This window comes from Cetorhinus maximus, chromosome 6 (assembly GCF_964194155.1).
Source record: "Cetorhinus maximus chromosome 6, sCetMax3.hap1.1, whole genome shotgun sequence".
NCBI classification, from domain to species: Eukaryota; Metazoa; Chordata; class Chondrichthyes; order Lamniformes; family Cetorhinidae; genus Cetorhinus; species Cetorhinus maximus.
In genome coordinates this window covers 146,686,851-146,705,508 of record NC_135884.1, presented here as the reverse complement: position 1 = coordinate 146,705,508, position 18,658 = coordinate 146,686,851, and the positions used below count along the sequence as shown (strand labels likewise).

At 44.9% G+C, this 18,658-nt stretch overlaps 1 protein-coding gene across 3 annotated transcripts in view; it reads left to right on the top strand.

The window, feature by feature from the left end:
• Positions 1 to 18,658, top strand: part of hprt1l (hypoxanthine phosphoribosyltransferase 1, like) — a 63,715-nt gene that overhangs the window by 36,337 nt on the left and 8,720 nt on the right. For 2 of the 3 annotated variants that reach the window (XM_078544639.1, XM_078544641.1), the window contains 6 exons: positions 3,396 to 3,579; positions 5,307 to 5,372; positions 8,493 to 8,510; positions 12,817 to 12,899; positions 14,351 to 14,397; positions 16,431 to 16,507. In XM_078544639.1, the coding sequence (XP_078400765.1) occupies positions 3,396 to 3,579; positions 5,307 to 5,372; positions 8,493 to 8,510; positions 12,817 to 12,899; positions 14,351 to 14,397; positions 16,431 to 16,507 (475 nt within the window). The remainder of the gene's footprint in view (positions 1 to 3,395; positions 3,580 to 5,306; positions 5,373 to 8,492; positions 8,511 to 12,816; positions 12,900 to 14,350; positions 14,398 to 16,430; positions 16,508 to 18,658) is intronic. The other variant, XM_078544640.1, reaches the window with a different exon arrangement.

Below are 18,658 nucleotides of genomic sequence, written 5' to 3'. Positions count from 1 at the left end.
ACAGCCAACAAAGTACGTGTTGAAGTGTAGTCACTGTTGTAATGTAGGAACTGCGGTGACTAATTTGCACACAGCAAGCTGCCACAAGCAGCAATGTGACAGCGACCAGATAACTCGTTTCTTCTGATGTTGATTGAGGGATAATTATTGGCCAGGACACTGGAGAAAACTCCCCTGTTCTTCTTCAGAATAGTGCCATGGGATGTAAAACATCCACCCAAGGAGACAGGTGGGGCCCCGGTTTAACATCTTATCTGAAAGACAGCACTCCTGACGGTGCTCCCTCAGTACTGCACTGCCTTGATTTTTGTGCTCAAGCCCTAGAGTGCGACTTGAACCCAGAACCTTGCGACTCAAAGGCGAGTGTGTTATCAACTGAGCCACTTACATGGAGGGGATGAGCTTTGTATCTACTCTAATTAATTACCCCAGTCCCTTTTTTGTGAAGTATGGCCAAAAGCGATCTAATCATTCCAGCTCCTTTTTCCAGAGCAAGAATTTTGAGTTTCTCTGTCCCTCTGGCTCCCATAATCGACCTGATTGCAGCTGTCATGGCCATAAAGTTAAAATATTGAATTAGAAAAATGTCAGGCGCAGCTCCACCCAATGTTGGCTCTAACTCTGTCTTCCTTCAGCTCGTTTTTTTTATTATTCTACCAGAATACTAATCTGTACTTGCTTAGAAAATAAGAATATAAAGCAACACTGGTTTAATGGAATCTGCCCTCCCACTGGATGTCTGCATTTACTGTTCAACTTAAGACCAGGGAAGTGAGGGGAAAGGAAGGGGGAAGGTGAGAGTGAGGATGGAACCTTGCTTCAGCGCTAAGACATATCATTGAGAGACTCCTGGATTCAAATCTCTGAATGAATATCGAATGGGATCCCATTTTGATCAAGCATCTTATGTTCTTGGTTTCTGGCACAGACCAATTGGACTGCATCCATCTGTGTGTGCATGTGTATATATTTAAGTGTGTGTTGTTTTTTTTTTAGCAGTGGGTTTGAGGGTGTGGTTGAAATTCCATTTAATTTATTTTGGGCAGTTTACTGTGAAGAAGTGGAAGTTCGCCAACGCTCGAGCTTGGGTTTGAATCCAGTCCAGAACCCTGGACAGAATGTCCACCCTCTTTGCTCAAAGCATGAGGGTCCTATAGGTAAAATGAATTTCAGGAATGTCAGTGCAGCTGCTGGCAGCAATGGACCCACAAGCACTAAATATCCAAGGGGTGCTGCACCTGTGCTGGGAGTGCTCAACACTGCCCGAAATATTAAGGTGGTTCATTTCTCAGCACTGAGGTCCCTCTCCTGCATGAGTGCGTGCATTTCTCAGAGGGAAAAATGGTCACTTTCAGGTATGGAGTGTGGGGATGTTTGCCTTTATTTTTTTTTTAGAAAAAAACAGATGTACAGAGTGTGCAGTGGAGCAGATGGCGCTAAAGTTTTATAATTAAAACCATTGATGAGTGACATCGGAGACTGAAAATTACAGCGTTGCCTTGGCCTATCTACACAACAGTTGGGAGATGCGCAGCATTGAGGCCCGCAGTCTCGCCAATTGAGATATAAAAGAGACAAACAAATTGCAGATGCTGGAATTCTGAAGTCGAGACAAAAAAAATGCTGGAAATATACAGCCATCATTTGTAAAGAGAGAAAACAAATTGGTTTCTGTCCTTCATCAGAACTAAACTATAGAACTGGGAGCATAAGAGCAGGAGGAGGCATGTAAACCCTGAAGTCAGTCCTAATTGTGGATAATCTACAACTGGGCCCCGTTTATCCGTCATTGATTCGCTAACTCACCAAAAATCCGTTAATGTCAGTCTTGAAAGCTGCAATTTCCCAGCAATTTGGGAGAGTTTTCCAGGTTTTTCACTACGCTTTGTGTGGAAAATGTGCTTCTGTTTCAATCCTTGGGCTTTATAGTTTCGGGATTTTACTCTAGATTTTTTTTCACTTATCATTTTAAAGACTTAGGGCAGAATTTAGCCCAGGAGGCAAAGGTCAGCCCTGCATCACCTGCTTTGGGGAAGGCCTCTCCATATTCAGTGGCATTCAGGCACTTTTAATGGCCAGCCATGAGCCTTCCCTGGGATCAAGGACCCTGGGGTTGAAAAATCCCACTTCCCCGCAACCCCCCCCCCCTCCCCCAGAGAACTTGCCAGCCAATCAGAGGCCAGCAGCACTCCATTGCAGCAAGGGCCACTGGGAGCGCTATAGCTTCAGGGGGGCGCTGGAGCCCGAGGGGTATGGCTCTTGGAGGCTCCCCACATTCCCAATGCCAGGTGCCATGATCAGGCACCGAGGGTGGAATTTTTCGGCCTCTCTGCCGGTGGGATTTTCCACTCCCGCTGAAGTATTTTGAGCGGCCGGCTGTATTTTCTGGCCCCGCCTCCACTGTGATGGGGCTGTAAAATTCCGCCCTGAGTACCTGACAAAGGGCCAGCCCCCACCCCCCCCCCCCTGCCTACCACCCCCCGTGCCTACCAGGAGCCCTAAAGCAAACCCAATAAGGGCTTTGCCTTTAACGTTTCCCTCATGGCAACTGCCCACCTGCTGCTTGATGACCAACGGTAGTGGGATGAGGCCCTTAAGTGAGCAACGAATGTCCATTTAAGAGCCTCAATTGATGCAGGGCAGGAAGGCCGTCCACTAGCTTTCCTGCCCTGGACTTAATTGGGGCAGAGGTGGGAAGGTGACAGCGTCTTCATCAACTACACTCCTCCCACCCCATTAAATGCCCCCACGCCACCAAAATCGCCTCGGGGGAGAACATTCAATTCTACCCTTGGATCATGTCACCCTTTAATGTTATGAACTTTATTTTAGTAAAGTTGCAAAAATAGCAAAAAAAAAAGAAACAGGGTAAAACTACAAACACTGCAAGACGGAGTTTAACAGGTTGACCAATAGATCTGTCACACACTCTCTCATGCCCCCACGCAGGCTCTCGCTCTCATGCTGTAACTCTACAGCGGACATCACCAGGTGGGTATCAGGAATGGAAACTCTGGCAGGTTTTATGACACCCTGGTAAAGAAAACTGAAGCCAATCATAGCATCCCAACTGAGGTTAACTATCTCAATATCGAGTGCATTCAAATGCTTCTGGTCTATATGATATTATACTGGACCTGATGTTTCAGGAGCACTGTACTGGACAGTGGAAGCAGAATTCTCAGATGATAATGGAATAAATACCCGTCAGGGGAAAAACTTTACAAGGCTATAGGGAAAAGGGTGGAGGAATGAAACTAACTGGATAGTTCTACCAAAGGATGTGCTCTTCTGATTTTTTTTTTTATCAGGACACCTGCCTGATTGGCAGACTTGGCTATGATTCAGTGCTGTGCTCTATATGATGATACACTGGCTAATGTTTGTTTTCCCAGGACAGAACGCATGGCCAGAGATATAACGAAGGAAATGGGAGGTGATCACATTGTAGTCCTCTGTGTGTTGAAGGGAGGTTATAAGTTCTTTGCTGACCTTTTAGACTACATCAAGGCTCTAAATAGGAACCAGGATGAGTCGCTCCCAATGACCATCGACTTCATCAGGTTGAAGAGTTACTGTGTAAGTATTTCCTTTTCAGCCGCAGGAACATAGGAACTTAGGAGCAGCCATTCGGCCCATCGAGCCTGCTCCGCCATTCAATAAGATCATGGCTGATCTGATTGTGGTCTCACCTCCACTTGTCTGCTCCCCATAATCCTTCACTCCCCTGTTGATTAAAAATCTATCAAACTCAGCCTTGAATAGGAGATGCTCAGAATGGCCGGTTTCTAACTTGCGCATTAAAGGTAAGATGAATAGAATAATGTACATCAACAAAGTGAACTGAAGTGGATCACACAAAGAAGTTCAACCAACAAGTCATGATTCCAGGAATAAGGATCTAGATTGTCCTCTATTGATGATTACCGGGACGGGATTTCCAAGCGGGCTCAGAAGCGGGGTTGGGGTGGAGAGTTCTGGGCAGGGTATCCTGAAATGCTGTGTGCTTTTGATTAATTTTTTTTTTTTAGCAGGACACCTGTCTGCTTGGCAGGCTTGGCTCCCTGCTGGGTGGGGAATGCTGCACCCCCAGGGACAGGTAAGTTTCCTGCTGCTAAAAGATCGCAAGGGGGTTGGGTGGTGACGGGGGTGAATACAGCATAGTTTGGAGGATTATGGGTTATTCTGGAATTCGGAGACAGATCAGGGAGGGTTGAGACTGATTCAGACCACTGGATGGAAAGCGGTTAGCTTATGGGCTGGAGACTCCTAGCTCACCAGCAATGCTGGCAAGGCACTTACCTTTCCCACGCAGCAGTCCTTACCGCGTTTTAGCTACTGGGCTTCCCAAGTCTCGGGGAAACCTGACCGGCCAATGTTAAATTTAAAACAGAGGTAAAATCTGAGGCGCATAGCTTTATTAAAATACTTAAATGAGCAATCTGCCTTCCCTGGGAGCAGTTCGGGTGCCCACTTCCGTTAACACCAGAAGTGGGCGAGCTGGGTTCCGTCTTGAGGTTTTTATAACACGTCCAACCCGAGCCCGCCTGTAAACACTGCTACCCTCCCCACTCCTGCCTGATTCAGCATCCTCCGGAGACACATTCTCTCATCGGAGTGAGCAGAACTCATGTGTCGGCATAGACTGGGAATGTTGGAAGGCCGCTCAACCCATGAGGCCTGTCATAGCTCAGCTCACATCTGTGCTTAGTCCAACTGCACACAGATACTTTTGACAGCAGGGGATCACGGTGGATAATGTTCACTACCAGGATGTCTGATTTCTTTTATTTTCTGCTTCCCTGACCCAGAGCCACTTAAAGCCCATTGTGTTACCTCTTACTGTTACCTCCGGAAAGATCAGTTTACTCAATTCAGGCTGGGGACTGAACCGGGGCCTTGCTGTGTGTGGCGGAGACGCTATGAACTGAGCCAACGAGCAGTGATGCATACCAGAGGATTAATAATGGCCCAACTTTCAGCTCACTGAATTTCATTATAGTGTCACACCAATCTCTCTTCACAGTTATGATTATTTAACACAAACCAGATAAACTCTCAGACTCCAGCTACAAATATCTTCCTGAGATCTAGAAATGTGAAGCGCAACCATTCAGTAAATGCTAAAATTACAATGCAAACACGCAGCCCACAAGGGGTCGGATAAGTTGGAAGGACTTTTAAGCGGGAACTGAGTTAATTCCTGATGATGTCCCAGTGGATGCTTTAGTATTTGATGATCTCCCATCTGTTACAAAGTCTTTGCTGCAAAGATGGCTATCCCTCCCTCTCTGTCTTTTACACAGAATGACCAGACCATAGAGGAGGTGAAAGTTATTGGAGGGGATGACCTGTGCATGTTGGCTGGAAAGGTTGGTACAATATTCCCTGTCGGTCCCACAATGGTTTAACCAAATGCTTCTGTGTATTGGGGGTGTGCGTGCACACTGCTGACTGCCTTACAATTATTCCAGGCTTGGAAGCTTGAGACACCACAGAGGTTAAATCAGTATAGTGTATCTGCTTGATTCTGTTGGGTATCATTTGTTACATTCTTCTCTTCAACATAAACATACCAATCACGCAAGCATTGGTGAAACAATAACCTGGCTTCTCTATTTGAAGCCAAGACTAATATTAACTAGGAGGCTAAGTATAATACATTGTTCTGTACTGCTTCTGCTTGTAGACTGAATACAAGCCATGAGATTAATACATGACATCCTGCTGAGGTGGCAGTGATTGACAGCAGTTTTAAGATATGGTTCTCTTAAAGATGCATGTACCTCGTATCACAACATTATTCAATTTTTACAGGGAGTTCTTCTATGGCTTTGTGGTAAACACACTCCCTGAAGCATCTTGACCTGCTCACCCATTACCCCCAGCCTCACTGGTGTGTGGTGTCCCCATATCCTCCAGTACATTAAATTAAAACTATTTCCCCTGGTCTGCAGATCCTACCAGGCTGGGCTCTGTTTCTGCTAAATTCTCGGGCTGGTAACTCCACCTGCATACTCTATTCTTCTAACCATAACCTTGGGCACATTGCCCTCCAGTTATCCCCAGTGGTGTCAAAACCTTTATAGGTGACCAGCCCAACTAGACACGAGTGACTTTTGGATCCTAATTCCATCCTTTGAGCCCTCTGAAACAAGGATGTAAATTTTAAAATTGGCATCCGGTTAAGCAACGTCTCAATGTAGGATAGTGAATACGGGGGGTAACCATTAATTCTAAACTTTTACATTCTATGCCTTCTGCTATGAAACCCAGTTTTTAATTAGCTATTTATGACCTTATCCAATTCGTGGCCAGAATTTTTCTGAGGCGACAGAAGTCCTGCCACTGGGGCTGAAAGTGGGAGGTGACATTGTTTCAGTGGACGGCGGAACCCGGGGCCGCATTTTACCAGCAGCAACCAATTAAGTGACTGTCCCTGTTAAGGATGGCAGCCTAGCCCCAAGAGCTGCCATTTAATCAGAGGACTGGCAGCTCAGCAGCGCCACCACTAGCAGTGGACATTGCTGGGGCTGCAGCTACAGAATGAGGGTGCCTCAATGGCTGGACATGCTCAAGGTAGGAGGGGGGACATGTGGGGTTGGGGGTAGGCAGAGCCTGGCAGGCAGGCCTTGGTGGGTGAGGGTGGGAAACAGGAGGGTGCTGAGGGCACGTGATGCCATTGCTACAGAAACAACATTGTTCCTACTGGGCAGCTCCTCTGTGTGCCATGGAATGCCCTAAAGGAGGTAGCCCCCCCACTCACTTCCAGAGACTATTGGGAGGAGCTCCAATTTCACTGGATAGTCTCCCTATGCAGCAGTGGACCCCCCAAAAATGCTCTTGGAGATGGGACATGGTCTTCATTTAGCTATTTAAGCGGCTTACTTGGCCTCCCAGTGGGCGGCCAATCTGCCAAGTTTCCCACCACTGGCAAATGGCATGGTGACAGGAAGATGTTGGAAGTCATTACCACAACCTCCCCCCACCCCCCCCCAACCCCCATCCTGCCGCCATCCTCTCATGCCATTTTCCCAGCCTCCCCGCCTCCCAGTCCATTCCCAAAGGCTGGCAAAATTCAACTCCATTTCTTGTAAGCCTGATCTATCAAAGCCCTCTTCTATTCTACGTCATTCCAGGCTTCCTGCATTCAAGGCATTGTTTTTTTTTTCAATCACGTTGGTGCAAATTTAAAATAACACCGAGAAAGATTGCAACATGGAAAGAGAGTGAGAGAGATTGGAGCCTCATGGTGAGAGAGAGAGAGAGAGAGTGATTGCCTACCCAAGGAGGCAAAGAGATGTCAGAGCCTCCCAGATATGGGAGGGGTATTCAGGACTTTGGCTATACAAACTGTTGAAGGGAAACGATATTTGATTCACTGATGGATGACAAATTTCTGGGAGGCAGCCTTGGCAATGGAGGAGATGGGGCAAGTTATGTCACAGAATTGTTACAGCGCAGAAGGAGGCCATTCGGTCCATCTTGCCTGCACCAGCTCTCTGAATGAGTATTTCACCTAGTACCATTCTCCTGCCTTCTTCCGTAACCCTGCACATTGTTTCTTTTCAAATAATCATCTAATTCCTTCTTGAAAGCCTCGATTGAATCTGCCTCCACCGCATTCTAGACTCTAACCACTCGCTGTGTGAAAGAAATATTTTTCGTATCGCTTTTGCTTCTCTTACCAATTACCTTAAAGCTGTGCCCTCTCGTCTCAATCCTTCCGCCAATGGAAACAGTTTCTCCCTAACTAACTCTGTCCAGGCTCCTCATAATTTTGAATCAAATCTCCTCTCAGCCATCTTTTCTCCAAGGAAAACAGTCCTAACTTCTCTAATCTATCTTCATAATGAAGTTTATCATCCCTGGAATCATTTTCATAAACCTTTTATGCAGTCTCTCCGATGCCTCCACATCCTTCCTAAAATGTGGTGCACAGAACTTGATGCAGTGCCCCAGCTGAGGTTTAACTAGTGTCTTATGTAAGCTCAACATAACCTCCTTGCTCTTGTAACCTATGCCCCTATTAATAAAGCCTGCGATACCGAATGCTTTATTAACTGCTTTCTCAACCTGTCTTGCCACCTTTAATGACTTATGCACAGGTACACCCAGACCCCTCTGCTCCTGCACTCCCTTTAGAGTTGTACCCTTTATTCTTGTCTCTTCATGTTCTTCCTACCGGTGTTCTCGTTCTTCCTCACATTTCTCTGCATTGAACTTCATCTGCCATCTATCTGCCCACGCCACCAGCTTGTCTTTGTCTATGGTGGTGAGACTGAGAAGATTAATTGATGAAGATGAGCAACTATGGAGCCAACTAATGTAAGGCCAAAGCTATCACACTCCTCACGAAGCTGTTCCACTTGTCAGCTCGTTTATCAGCATCTTTGAATAATGCACAAGCTGATTTTTGATTATTCGGTATAAAGCCATTGAAACTAAAATTGTTTTAATCTTTTTTCCCCCCTATGCTGCACATGATGTAGAATGTTCTAATTGTTGAGGTAAGTCAATTGTATTCTCCTTTTCTTAATGCTGTGTGGGGTATGTGGTTTAATATTTTTAACACGCTAGAGGTCTCCTAGTTTTATTGGAAATAGGTTTTTGTGTATTATCAATTTTAATTTCTCATCCTTGATTTCAAATCCCTCCATGGCCTCACTCCTCACTATCTCTGTAAACTCTTTCAACCCCTACAAAATCTCTGTCTCCTTCAGCACTGGCCTATTGTGTATCCCCATTGGCAGCCATCCTTTCAGCTGTTGCGGCCCTCAGCTCTGGAATTTCCTCCCCAATCCTCTCCGGCTCTCTCCCTCAGCTGTGGAATTCCCCACCACTCCCGCCCCCCCAATCCTTTCCACCACTTGCTCTCCTCCTCAAAGGCATTCCTTAAAACCTACCCCTTTTGACCAAGCTTTTGGCCATTTGCCTTAATACCCTCTTGCGTGGCTCAGTGTCAGATTTTGTTGATAATGTGCCCATAAACTGCCTTGAGATGTTTTACTTTCTTAACTTGCATTTAGGTAGTGCCTTTAACAACAAATGTTGTTGTCTGTATTGAGACCATGTTAGTATTGTGAGAATGGATGTTTTATTTTTAAATATTCTTGGGGAATAACAGTGTTATTCTGTGAAGAGGTGTGTGCCTGTGTGTGTAAATGATTTAACTATGCTGGGGAAAGGTTACTAGAGGCATGTTGGCTGGGAGGTTTAAGACATGAAAGGATAGAGGCATTAGGTTTGTGCATTTATAATAGGATATTATGGGGGGGGTGTTGAGGTACAAGTAAATAGGTTGGATCTAACATCTGCATTTTTAGATAAGTTGAGAGTTCATTTGAATATCAAAGGGAAGTTAGAGGTGACTAGAAACATTTTTGCATCTCACAGCAGTTCCATGGGCAAACAGAAGAGGTTATATTACGTTTTATTGACCCGAAAGCAGAGACAAAATAAAAACATGAACGATTTTATATTTGGAAGGATTTGAGTTTCAAAGAGAAGTGAAAACAATGGAACCTGAGATGAAAGGGGGCAAAAGGTTATTTTAGAGTTACTGTGGCGGTCCTAGGGGTTGGCAGTTGTTGGCTGTGTGAGGAAGATCTCCTGGAGCAGCTCTAGGCTGGGAGAAGATGCAGTTTGAATCAGGCATCCAGTCAAGCCAGAAAAGTCTTGGGCTGCAAAAAGCAGTCTTGTCCTGAAGTCTTGGATTTCCACAGCAGAGTGGAAGAGATTTTAAGAGGTCATGTGATATGCCTTTATTAAAGCTACAGCAGTTTGCCTTGGGTAACATTGCTGGATTTTTACAGTGAAGCATCTATAAGGGAGCATTGCCTGGAAGGTGGTTACTTGTGGGTCTGATCAAGAGCTTAGTGTCCAGGTGTCTGAAGGCATCGTTGCCAATCAAGGAACAAAGGAAATCAGGGGGCGGGAGTCTTTTGGGAGGAATGTGGTTTACAACTAACTTTAACTGTGTAACTGTAATTTTGTATTCTTGCGTTCTGTTTTCTTCTTGTTAATAAAACTTTTACTGCTTAATTTTTAAAATTCCAAACATGTTAGTGGTCTGCTCGCTGCTGAGATCAGAAGTTTTCTTCTCGTTTTCAGAATACAGAAAAAAGCCAAATTTCCCTCTGGGACTTGGTTTACTCAGCAATTAACATCTGTTGTGGTCATAACAGCATGCCCAATGCACAGTGCACATGCCATGCATGACACATGGCATGTGCAGCACACTTTGTGCGTACTCCCTTTTCATATGGTCTCTTCGTTCAATACAGCTTTGTTCAGGAAAGAATGCAAACCTGTATAGGCTACAAACTGATTTATCGTTGGCAGTGTGTCATTTTTAAATGAGAGTATTTAATTAGTCTCAGGTTAAAATTCTGTTGTTTCACCTCTTACTGAGAATTTTATACAGTGCAGGCAAACCCAGATTTTCAATAATTGCAGTTGTCTATTGAAGATGTTTTGCTTTCAGTCTGGCATTCTTTCTTGACTCTTGATGATCTTCAAACTAAATCAAGAAGATGAGGCAACGCAAGATTTGATTTTTTTTTTAAAGCCTGTAATTTGTAGATAGTTGAATTGCTGTCAGCCAGATTCTCCATTATGGCCTCTGAGAGTACAACGTACCCATTGGTATATGCCACCTGCTTCCATATTATATTTGCATGTACTGCTTGTGTATACCTAGAATGGACGTACTTTCCAGTAGCTATGTACAAGGATATGTGGGCGGACACGATGGTATTAGAGAAACCGTCTCTCTCGTGCTACAACAACAACTTGAATTTATGTAGGACCCTTAATGTAGTAACAGGTTGCAAGGTGCTTCTCCGATGTGTAATCAGGTGAAATTGGCATAGCTGCAAAAGATGTTAGAGCCACATGCCAAAAGCCTGCTGACAGGGGTAGGCTTTAAGAAACTTTTTAAAGGAGGAGTAAGAGAGGTGGCGATATTCAGGCAAGGGCATTCCAGAGCTTAGTGTCCAGGTGTCTGAAGGCATCGCCGCCGATCAAGGAACAAAGGAAATCGGGGGGCGGCTGGGGGGGTGCATGAAGAGCCTGAATTGGTGGAGCACAGAGATCTTTGAGGGTTGGAGGAGTGTACATAGTGGGGCGAGGCCATGAAGTGATTTTGAAACTCGAGTGAGAATTTTAGAGTCGAGGTATTGCTGGACCGGGAGTCAATGTATGTCGGGGATTATAAGGGAGATGGGTGAATGGGAATTGGTGTGAGTTAGGGCATTGGAAAGGTATTACCGTATCGTGGCCTTCTGATCAGTGATCGAACTTGTGACTGCGCCCGACCGCTCTTGCAAAAAGCTTGAGAAGAACCAGCCTTAGTTTTTAAAATATATAAACGTAAGGGCCGTGGCAATATTTCCTGCCACCATTTGGCTATCATTGGTGTTAGGCCTTGGGCACAAAATCCCCTTAACCGACCGCCACTATCTCGGACTGAATTGATTAAAAATAAATCTCAAAAAACCTGTCACGTTTTGTGATTTCTGGCCATGGTGAACCTTGATGTAATATGTTTTCTTAAAAAGAAAATGCTATTTCTCAGCTCTTCACAAGGAGATTGAATTTAATCCATTGGACAGCAGGATTGGGAGTTGTAGATTAAAACTCAGTGGTTGTCTAAACCAATGATCTTTAGGCAAAGAAAAGGCAGTTTAGCGTTCTTGAGATTTTATACTTGTTGCTGGTCAGGCCTACTTCCTTCATCTGAGCTGGGCCTGGGTCATGACCTGCTAGGCTGGTGATTCTGCTTTTGGGTATAGGGTGGGCAGCGAATAGTCAGTTAATTTCTATTGCCAAAGGTTTATTTATTTAAAATCAACTCCCAGTCCAGCCAAGGACCAACTCGAGGCAAGCTTTACAATTGATACTTTTTCCAAGTCAAAAACAAAGTAATGATAAGAACAGAGTAAAATAATATATTGATTTTTGATCAGGGTCTTTTGGGGAAAAAAAACAGATATTGCCTTCAGGTTGACAGGAGTGGTGAAACAGGAGATTGAGACCTTTAAACTCCAGGGTAAGAGTGTGACTGCTAAGCCAAGGTGGTTGACAGTCATGATATATTATGGAGAGAGATCGTGGGGATGGTGGTGGGAAGTCAGATTTTTGTTAGACAAGGGAGTAGAGGATGGGGGCACAGACAGGAAAGTGGAGTTCAGGCCACAAGTAGATCAGCCATAATCTTATTGAATGGTGGAAAAGGCGCAAAGGGCTGAATGGCCTACTCCTCCTCAGTTCCATGTTCTAGTCCTAAGTAATTTATAGTGGGGGAAAGATGATTGATCTGGACGATTATGTACTGGTATGTATAAGTAACGTTAATTTCATGAAATACTTTTGTGTGTTTTCCATTTTTCAATTCATTTACGGGTTACGGGCTTCGCTGGCCGGGCCAGCATTTATTGCCCATCCCTAGTTGCCCTTGAGAAGGTGGTGGTGGTGAGCTGCCTTCTTGAACTGCTGAAGTCCCTGTGGTGTAGGTACACCCATAGTGCTGTTAGGAAGGGAGTTACAGGATTTTGACCCAACGACAGTGAAGGAACGGCGATATATTTCCAAGTCAGGATGGTGAGTGACTTGGAGGGGAACTTCCAGGTGGTGGTGTTCCCATGTGTCTGCTGCCCTTCTCCTTCTAGATGGTAGTGGCCGTGAGTTTGGAAGGTGTTGTCTAAGGAGCCTTGGTGAATTCCTGCAGTGTATTTCCATTTCCTCCATGTCTCCAACTTGTTGAATTCTGTAACTTGGTAATAATTTAGTGCCTCGTGTTGCTTCCCTCTCCAGGACATTGTAGAAACTGGCAGAACAATGACGAAACTTCTTACACTCCTGGAGAACTACAAGCCCCAAATGGTCAAAGTAGCAAGGTAGGGTACGCTTCACCTCCTGTACATCTATAACTGGACCTGCCTGACTCAGAGATTTTGGGTAATGGGAGTGAATGTCAGGGATTCCTGTGCACTGTCCGCTTGCTGAACCTGACCCCAGCGCAGTTCGTCATCTGTTTAAGTTGGTCGGTGGAAACCTTTCACACTGATGTCTTGACTTCCCAATCTGCATTGCCTTCGTGTGAAGCACTTCACCTGGTTGTTGAACTGTACGATTTACCCCAGAGTTCTGGCAGTTACAACATGGAAGGAAGGCATTAGGCCCATCGGGCCTGTGTCAGTAATTTGACGTCGCTTACGTATATCTGACCTTCCAATTATCCTGATATGCCCGGCTTGTTGGCTTAATCATTTCAAATTTCCACTGAGGTGAGTAGACCACAATTTCCCTCAGCCCCGCCAAACTGCACTCCCAACCCTAATCGCGCATTTTGAAGTAGGAACTCTACCCTTTTGAAGTTAATGCAACCTCTCGCCCTGCAGTCAACCAGGTACCGGGTCTCGGTGGGTGTCAGGCGAGGGGCTGTGAAATTTTATTTAAATGAAATCCTCCAGCCATGAAAAGCAGATTCACACTTGTCAGCAAATGGCCGGTTAAACTGGTTCAGAGGGGAATGTTGAGCAGGACACAGATCGTCTTGCTCTACTTTAAAATACGAGGCGTGCAAGTCCCTGCTGTAGCTCAGCTGGTAGCACTCTTGCCTCTGAATTTGAAGTTTGTTGGTTCAAATCAAATCCAAAGTTTTAAGCACTAAAATCTAGGCTGACACTCCAGTGTGCAACTGAGGGAGTGCTGTTCTCTCAGGTGGATATAAAATATCCCACAATGCTATTTCAAAGAAGAGCAGGGGAATTCTCTCCGGTGTCCTGGTCAATATTTATCCTTCACCCAGCATCATTAAAACAGATGATCTCGTCGTTATCATATTGCTGTTTTGTGGGAACTTGCTGTGAACAAATTGGCTGCTGCATTTCTGACATTAGAGCCAATGAGGTAACTTTGAGTTGTATTGCAAACTCAGATGTCCTGAGGTCATGCAAGACAACTTCAGAAATGCAAGTCTTTTTTTTCTCCCTTTATCTTAATTTTAACATCTCATCCACATGAGAACACCTCTGACAGTGTGGCACTCCGTGTCAGCTCGGGATATGTGCTCAGACCTCTGAAGTAGAGCAATAACTCTCATCCTTATAAGTGCACGTAATGAACTGAACCAAACCACCAGGTTGCGATGCATTGTTGAATCATGGAATCTGACCTTTGTTGGTCCATTCCATCGTATTTTACCGTAGTGACCTTCATTATTCTGTGCTTTCCTCTCCTCCCCAAGAGTTCCCTTTCGAAATTGTAGGTAGTTTAGTAAATTATTTTAATTGCATGCAACTTCTGGAGTTAAGTGACTTTGTTTCTCACTCAAATCTGTTCACAGCTTGTTGTTGAAAAGGACCCCTCGGAGTTCAGGATATAGACCAGACTGTAAGTGCTCCACTCCTTTCATTTAAATAATGTCCGAGAAAGAACATTTCGCGTTGTGCTCCTTTTCAAAGTTGAGCTAGCTGGGTGTTTTCAGTTACACCCAGTGGGTGAAGACTCTCGTCCATATCTAACCCAGCCAGCTGCTGTGATAACTAACTGGAGAAGGGCAATTTTGGATAAATGAGTTTTAGAGCAGAGTTGTTGAAACTATGACCTTAAAACCCCTGTGGCCTCTCACTCTCTGTTCTCCTCAGTCTTGTGCAGAACAACAGCTTGTACTTTTATAGCACTGTTTGATGTGGTAAAATGTACCATGGCGCTTTACAGGAGCGTTCTCAAACACAATTTGACACTGAGCCACATAAAGAGATTTCGGGGCAGGTGATCAAAGGCTTTTTAAAGAGATGTGTTTTAAGGAGCAACTTTAAGGAAGAGCGAGATGGAGAGGAGAGGTTTAGGGTGAGAACTTCACAGCTTAGGTCCTCAGCAGCTGAAGGCACGGCCACCAATGGCGGAGCGTTTAAAAGCAGAAATGCAAGAAGCCAGCATTGGATGACTGTAGAGTGAGATCAAAGGGTTGTGGAATTAGAAGAGGTTACAGAGGTTGCGGGGGGAACCAGGGCTATGGTGGGATTTGAAAACAAGGTTGTGAATTTTAAAATGGAGTCATTGCCAGACTGGGAGCCAGAGTAGGTCAGCGAGAACAGGGTGAGGAGTGAAAGGCACTTAATACAAGTTAGGATATTGGCAGCAGAGTATTTGGATGAGCTTGAGTTGTAGTTTGGGAAATGGGAGACTGGATGGAAGATGATTGGAATAGTCAAGTCTAGAGGTGACATTCAAACAGCAATACTGCATTTAAACTGCCTGTCACTTTCGCTTTGATAGGGGTGCGAGAATGACCTGAGAATGTTGTTACGCACATTCATTCATTCATGCACAAATTGGAATTCAAGTCTGCAACACAGCTGGGATAGGGGTAGTGCTTTTACATTTAATCTCTGGATTCAATGTTTCCTGTTATAATTCTTCGCGTTTGGACTTGAGGAGTATTCTGTGAGATAGGGCTAAATGGACAAAAACTCTGGACTCTACTTTAGAGGATTTAATTGTACAGTTTGATGTGTAAGTTGTTGCCACCAGGAAATAGAAATAATAAGTAGGTCACTTTATGTGGTGAATGGGGGCAAAATGGATTCTGGAAAGATGGAGTATGGGTTAGCAATTTGCAGAAACATCTGCATTTTGACTGTAATACTTGTGCTAAATGGCTGTCTTGTCTTTGTCAGTCTCATGGTATGCAGTTTTTTTTACTTCACTTATGAGATGTGGGCTTCGCTGGCTGGGCCAGCATTTATTGCCATCCCTAGTTGCCCTTGAGAAGGTGGTAGTGAGCTGCCTTCTTGAACTGTTGCAGTCCATGTGGTTTAGGTACACCCACAGTACTGTTAGGAAGGGAGTTCCATGATTTTGACCCAGCGACAGTGAAGGAGTGGCGATATATTTCCAAGTCAGGGTAGTGAGTGACTTGGAGGGGAACATCCAGGTGGTGGTGTTCCCATTTGTGTGCTGCCCTTGTCCTTCTAGATAGTAGCAGTCGTGGGTTTGGAAGGTGCTGCCTAAGGAGCCTTGGTGAGTTTCTGCATTGCATCAAAATCCTGGAACTCCCTTCCTAATAGCACTGTGTGTATACCTACACCACATGAACTACAGCAGTTCAAGAAGGCAGCTCACCACCACCTTCTGATGGGCAATAAATGCTGGCCCAGCCAGCGACACCCACATCCCATGAATGAATAAACAAAAAAGCTGAATGGCCTCCTTCTAGTTTATATGATTCTATAGAGGGCAGTTGAGATCAAGAAATTGGATAGGTTTATTAACCAATTAGATACTGTAATATATAGATGAAAGAGTAAGCATTCTGAAGAGGTGAGATCAAATGGACTGAAGGTACAGTTGAAGAAAGTCCCATTTGTGATGTGAAACATAGCAATGGTTAATGTGCTAACACTTGTCTGCTTGTTTTGCAGTTGTAGGATTTGAAATCCCAGATAAATTTGTGGTGGGATATGCCCTGGATTACAATGAGTATTTCCGGGACTTGAATGTAAGTATGCAGTGCTACAACTTTATTTACAAAATGGGAAATTTTATGTCTATGCTTGGACAGAGTCTGGCACTGTGAACCTCCACACAAGTTGGAGTCAGGTTTAAGCGCCCTATCTGTGCTGTAGTTGATGCCTCATCATGAATCATCTTCCTCTCACAAGTTTCCTGTTATCCCTCTCCATTATTTTGTACGAATGACCCTCCACACATTGCCCACTGCTGTTTGTTTCATCTTGATTTCAGGTTCCATATGAGGTTCTTCAGTGTTTGTCTGTTTCCCAATGAAAGCTACTTTAGACTGTGTTAATCTATATACATCCCAGTACTCTACACCAGGTTGTACTTCTGCTTCCCACCAGATCGCAGTCTCTCAGTCATGTGACATGACATCATAGTTACATCAGTATCAGGTGTTTCCCATGTTAACCCTTCACTCTACGTCTCCGCCACCCCCCCCCCCGCCAATCTTTATCCCAAATATATACATACTCCTACAGCTCCCCATAAAGACTTAGACTTCATAGGGTGAACTCTGTGATGTTTTGGCCCACCTCACTGGTCTGGTTCTTATCTCACTCGGAGGTTGAAAACGATCTATCTACGCTCGCTTTTTGGTCGATATGAGTGTCTTGTTCCTGGCTGGTTACAGTGCTATGTCTTGTCTCTGGTTCTTTGTCTCTATCGGGATCTGGATATTAAGTCCACATTTCCATTCGTTTCCTTCCCAATGATATGAGGGATTTTTGGTTTCTCCTTACATTTCCTTTGCCCGTCTCAATTCTGTAAGATCTCCGCTGTGGAGCTCTTTCTATTCCAATGCCTTATTTTCTGTTGATCTCGTATCCACACTCTCTCCCCAGGCTGTAGCAATTTTAAGCTTTGTGCTCTGTGCCTGAAGTTGAAGTTACGAGCTTGATTGTGTCTTTGTTGCTGCTCACACTTCTTAACACCGTCACGGTCATCTGAGGTAATGTTGGGTTATAGTTTTTGTTGTAGAGCTGGAAGTTGTGCTTGCCACAATCCTGATGGCGTGAGCCCATTTTTGTACTGGTGAAGTTCTGTAGCTAAGAAGGGTTAAGCCAACATCTTTGTTGTTGTTCTTCATCAATTCCTTGACTGTTCGAACGCTTCTTTTGGCTTCCCCATTCTACGGAGGATATCTAGGCAAGCTAGTCACGTGCATGAAACCCTGTTCCCGCACAAAGTTATGGGGCAGGATGTTACATCCCGCGAGCGGGCGCGTACCTGACAAATAAATCCATTCCCAGGCATTGCCATGGCCTCGAAGGAAAAGTGGAGGATGCCAGTGGTTCGATTTGCTGTTGGCTATTCACTGTACACATTGAAGCAATTGGAGATGAACTCTTCAGTAGAATGACTAGCGCCTGACCACCAGGCTTACTACTGGGCTCTTGCTTGACTTTTCGCTATCCCCAAGAAACCTTGATGTATTTTTTTTTGTAGAATTTCATGTCAAAGTGATTTAGAGCTGACTAGTCTATTGTGAAAAGCTAAGAAACCACCAGTGATTGTGAGATAACCCTCTGCCTGAAATACTGGCATAATACTGGGTTGTTAGGAGTGTAACCTGGCCATCCTTTCTGGCAATATTCTTTTATTTGGATGCATTCATCATCCAGTTTTTCTGCTAGCTTAATCTCTTGTACTCTCCTAGTTGCTGGTAAGCTTTTTTTATTCATTCATGGGATGTCGTTGCCTAGCCCAGCATTTATTGCCCATCCCTAATTGCCCTTGAGAAGGTGGTGGTGAGCTGCCTTCTTGAACCGCTGCAGTCCATGTGGTGTAGGTACACCCACAGTGCTGTTAGGGAGAGAGTTCCAGGATTTTGACCCAGTGACAGTGAAGGAACAGTGATATATTTCCAAGTCAGGATGGTGAGTGTCTTGGAGGGGAACTTCCAGGTGGTGGTGTTCTCATGTGCCCTTCTAGATGGTAGGGTCATGGGTTTGGAAGGTGCTGTCTAAGGAGCCTTGGTGAGTTCCTGCAGTGCATCTTGTAGATGGTACACACTGCTGCCACTGTGCGTTGGTGGTGGAGGGAGTCAGCATTTGTTGGTGGGGTGCCAATCAAGCAGGTTGCTTTGTCCTGGATAGTGTCAAGCTGCTTGAGTGTTGTGGGAGCTGCACTT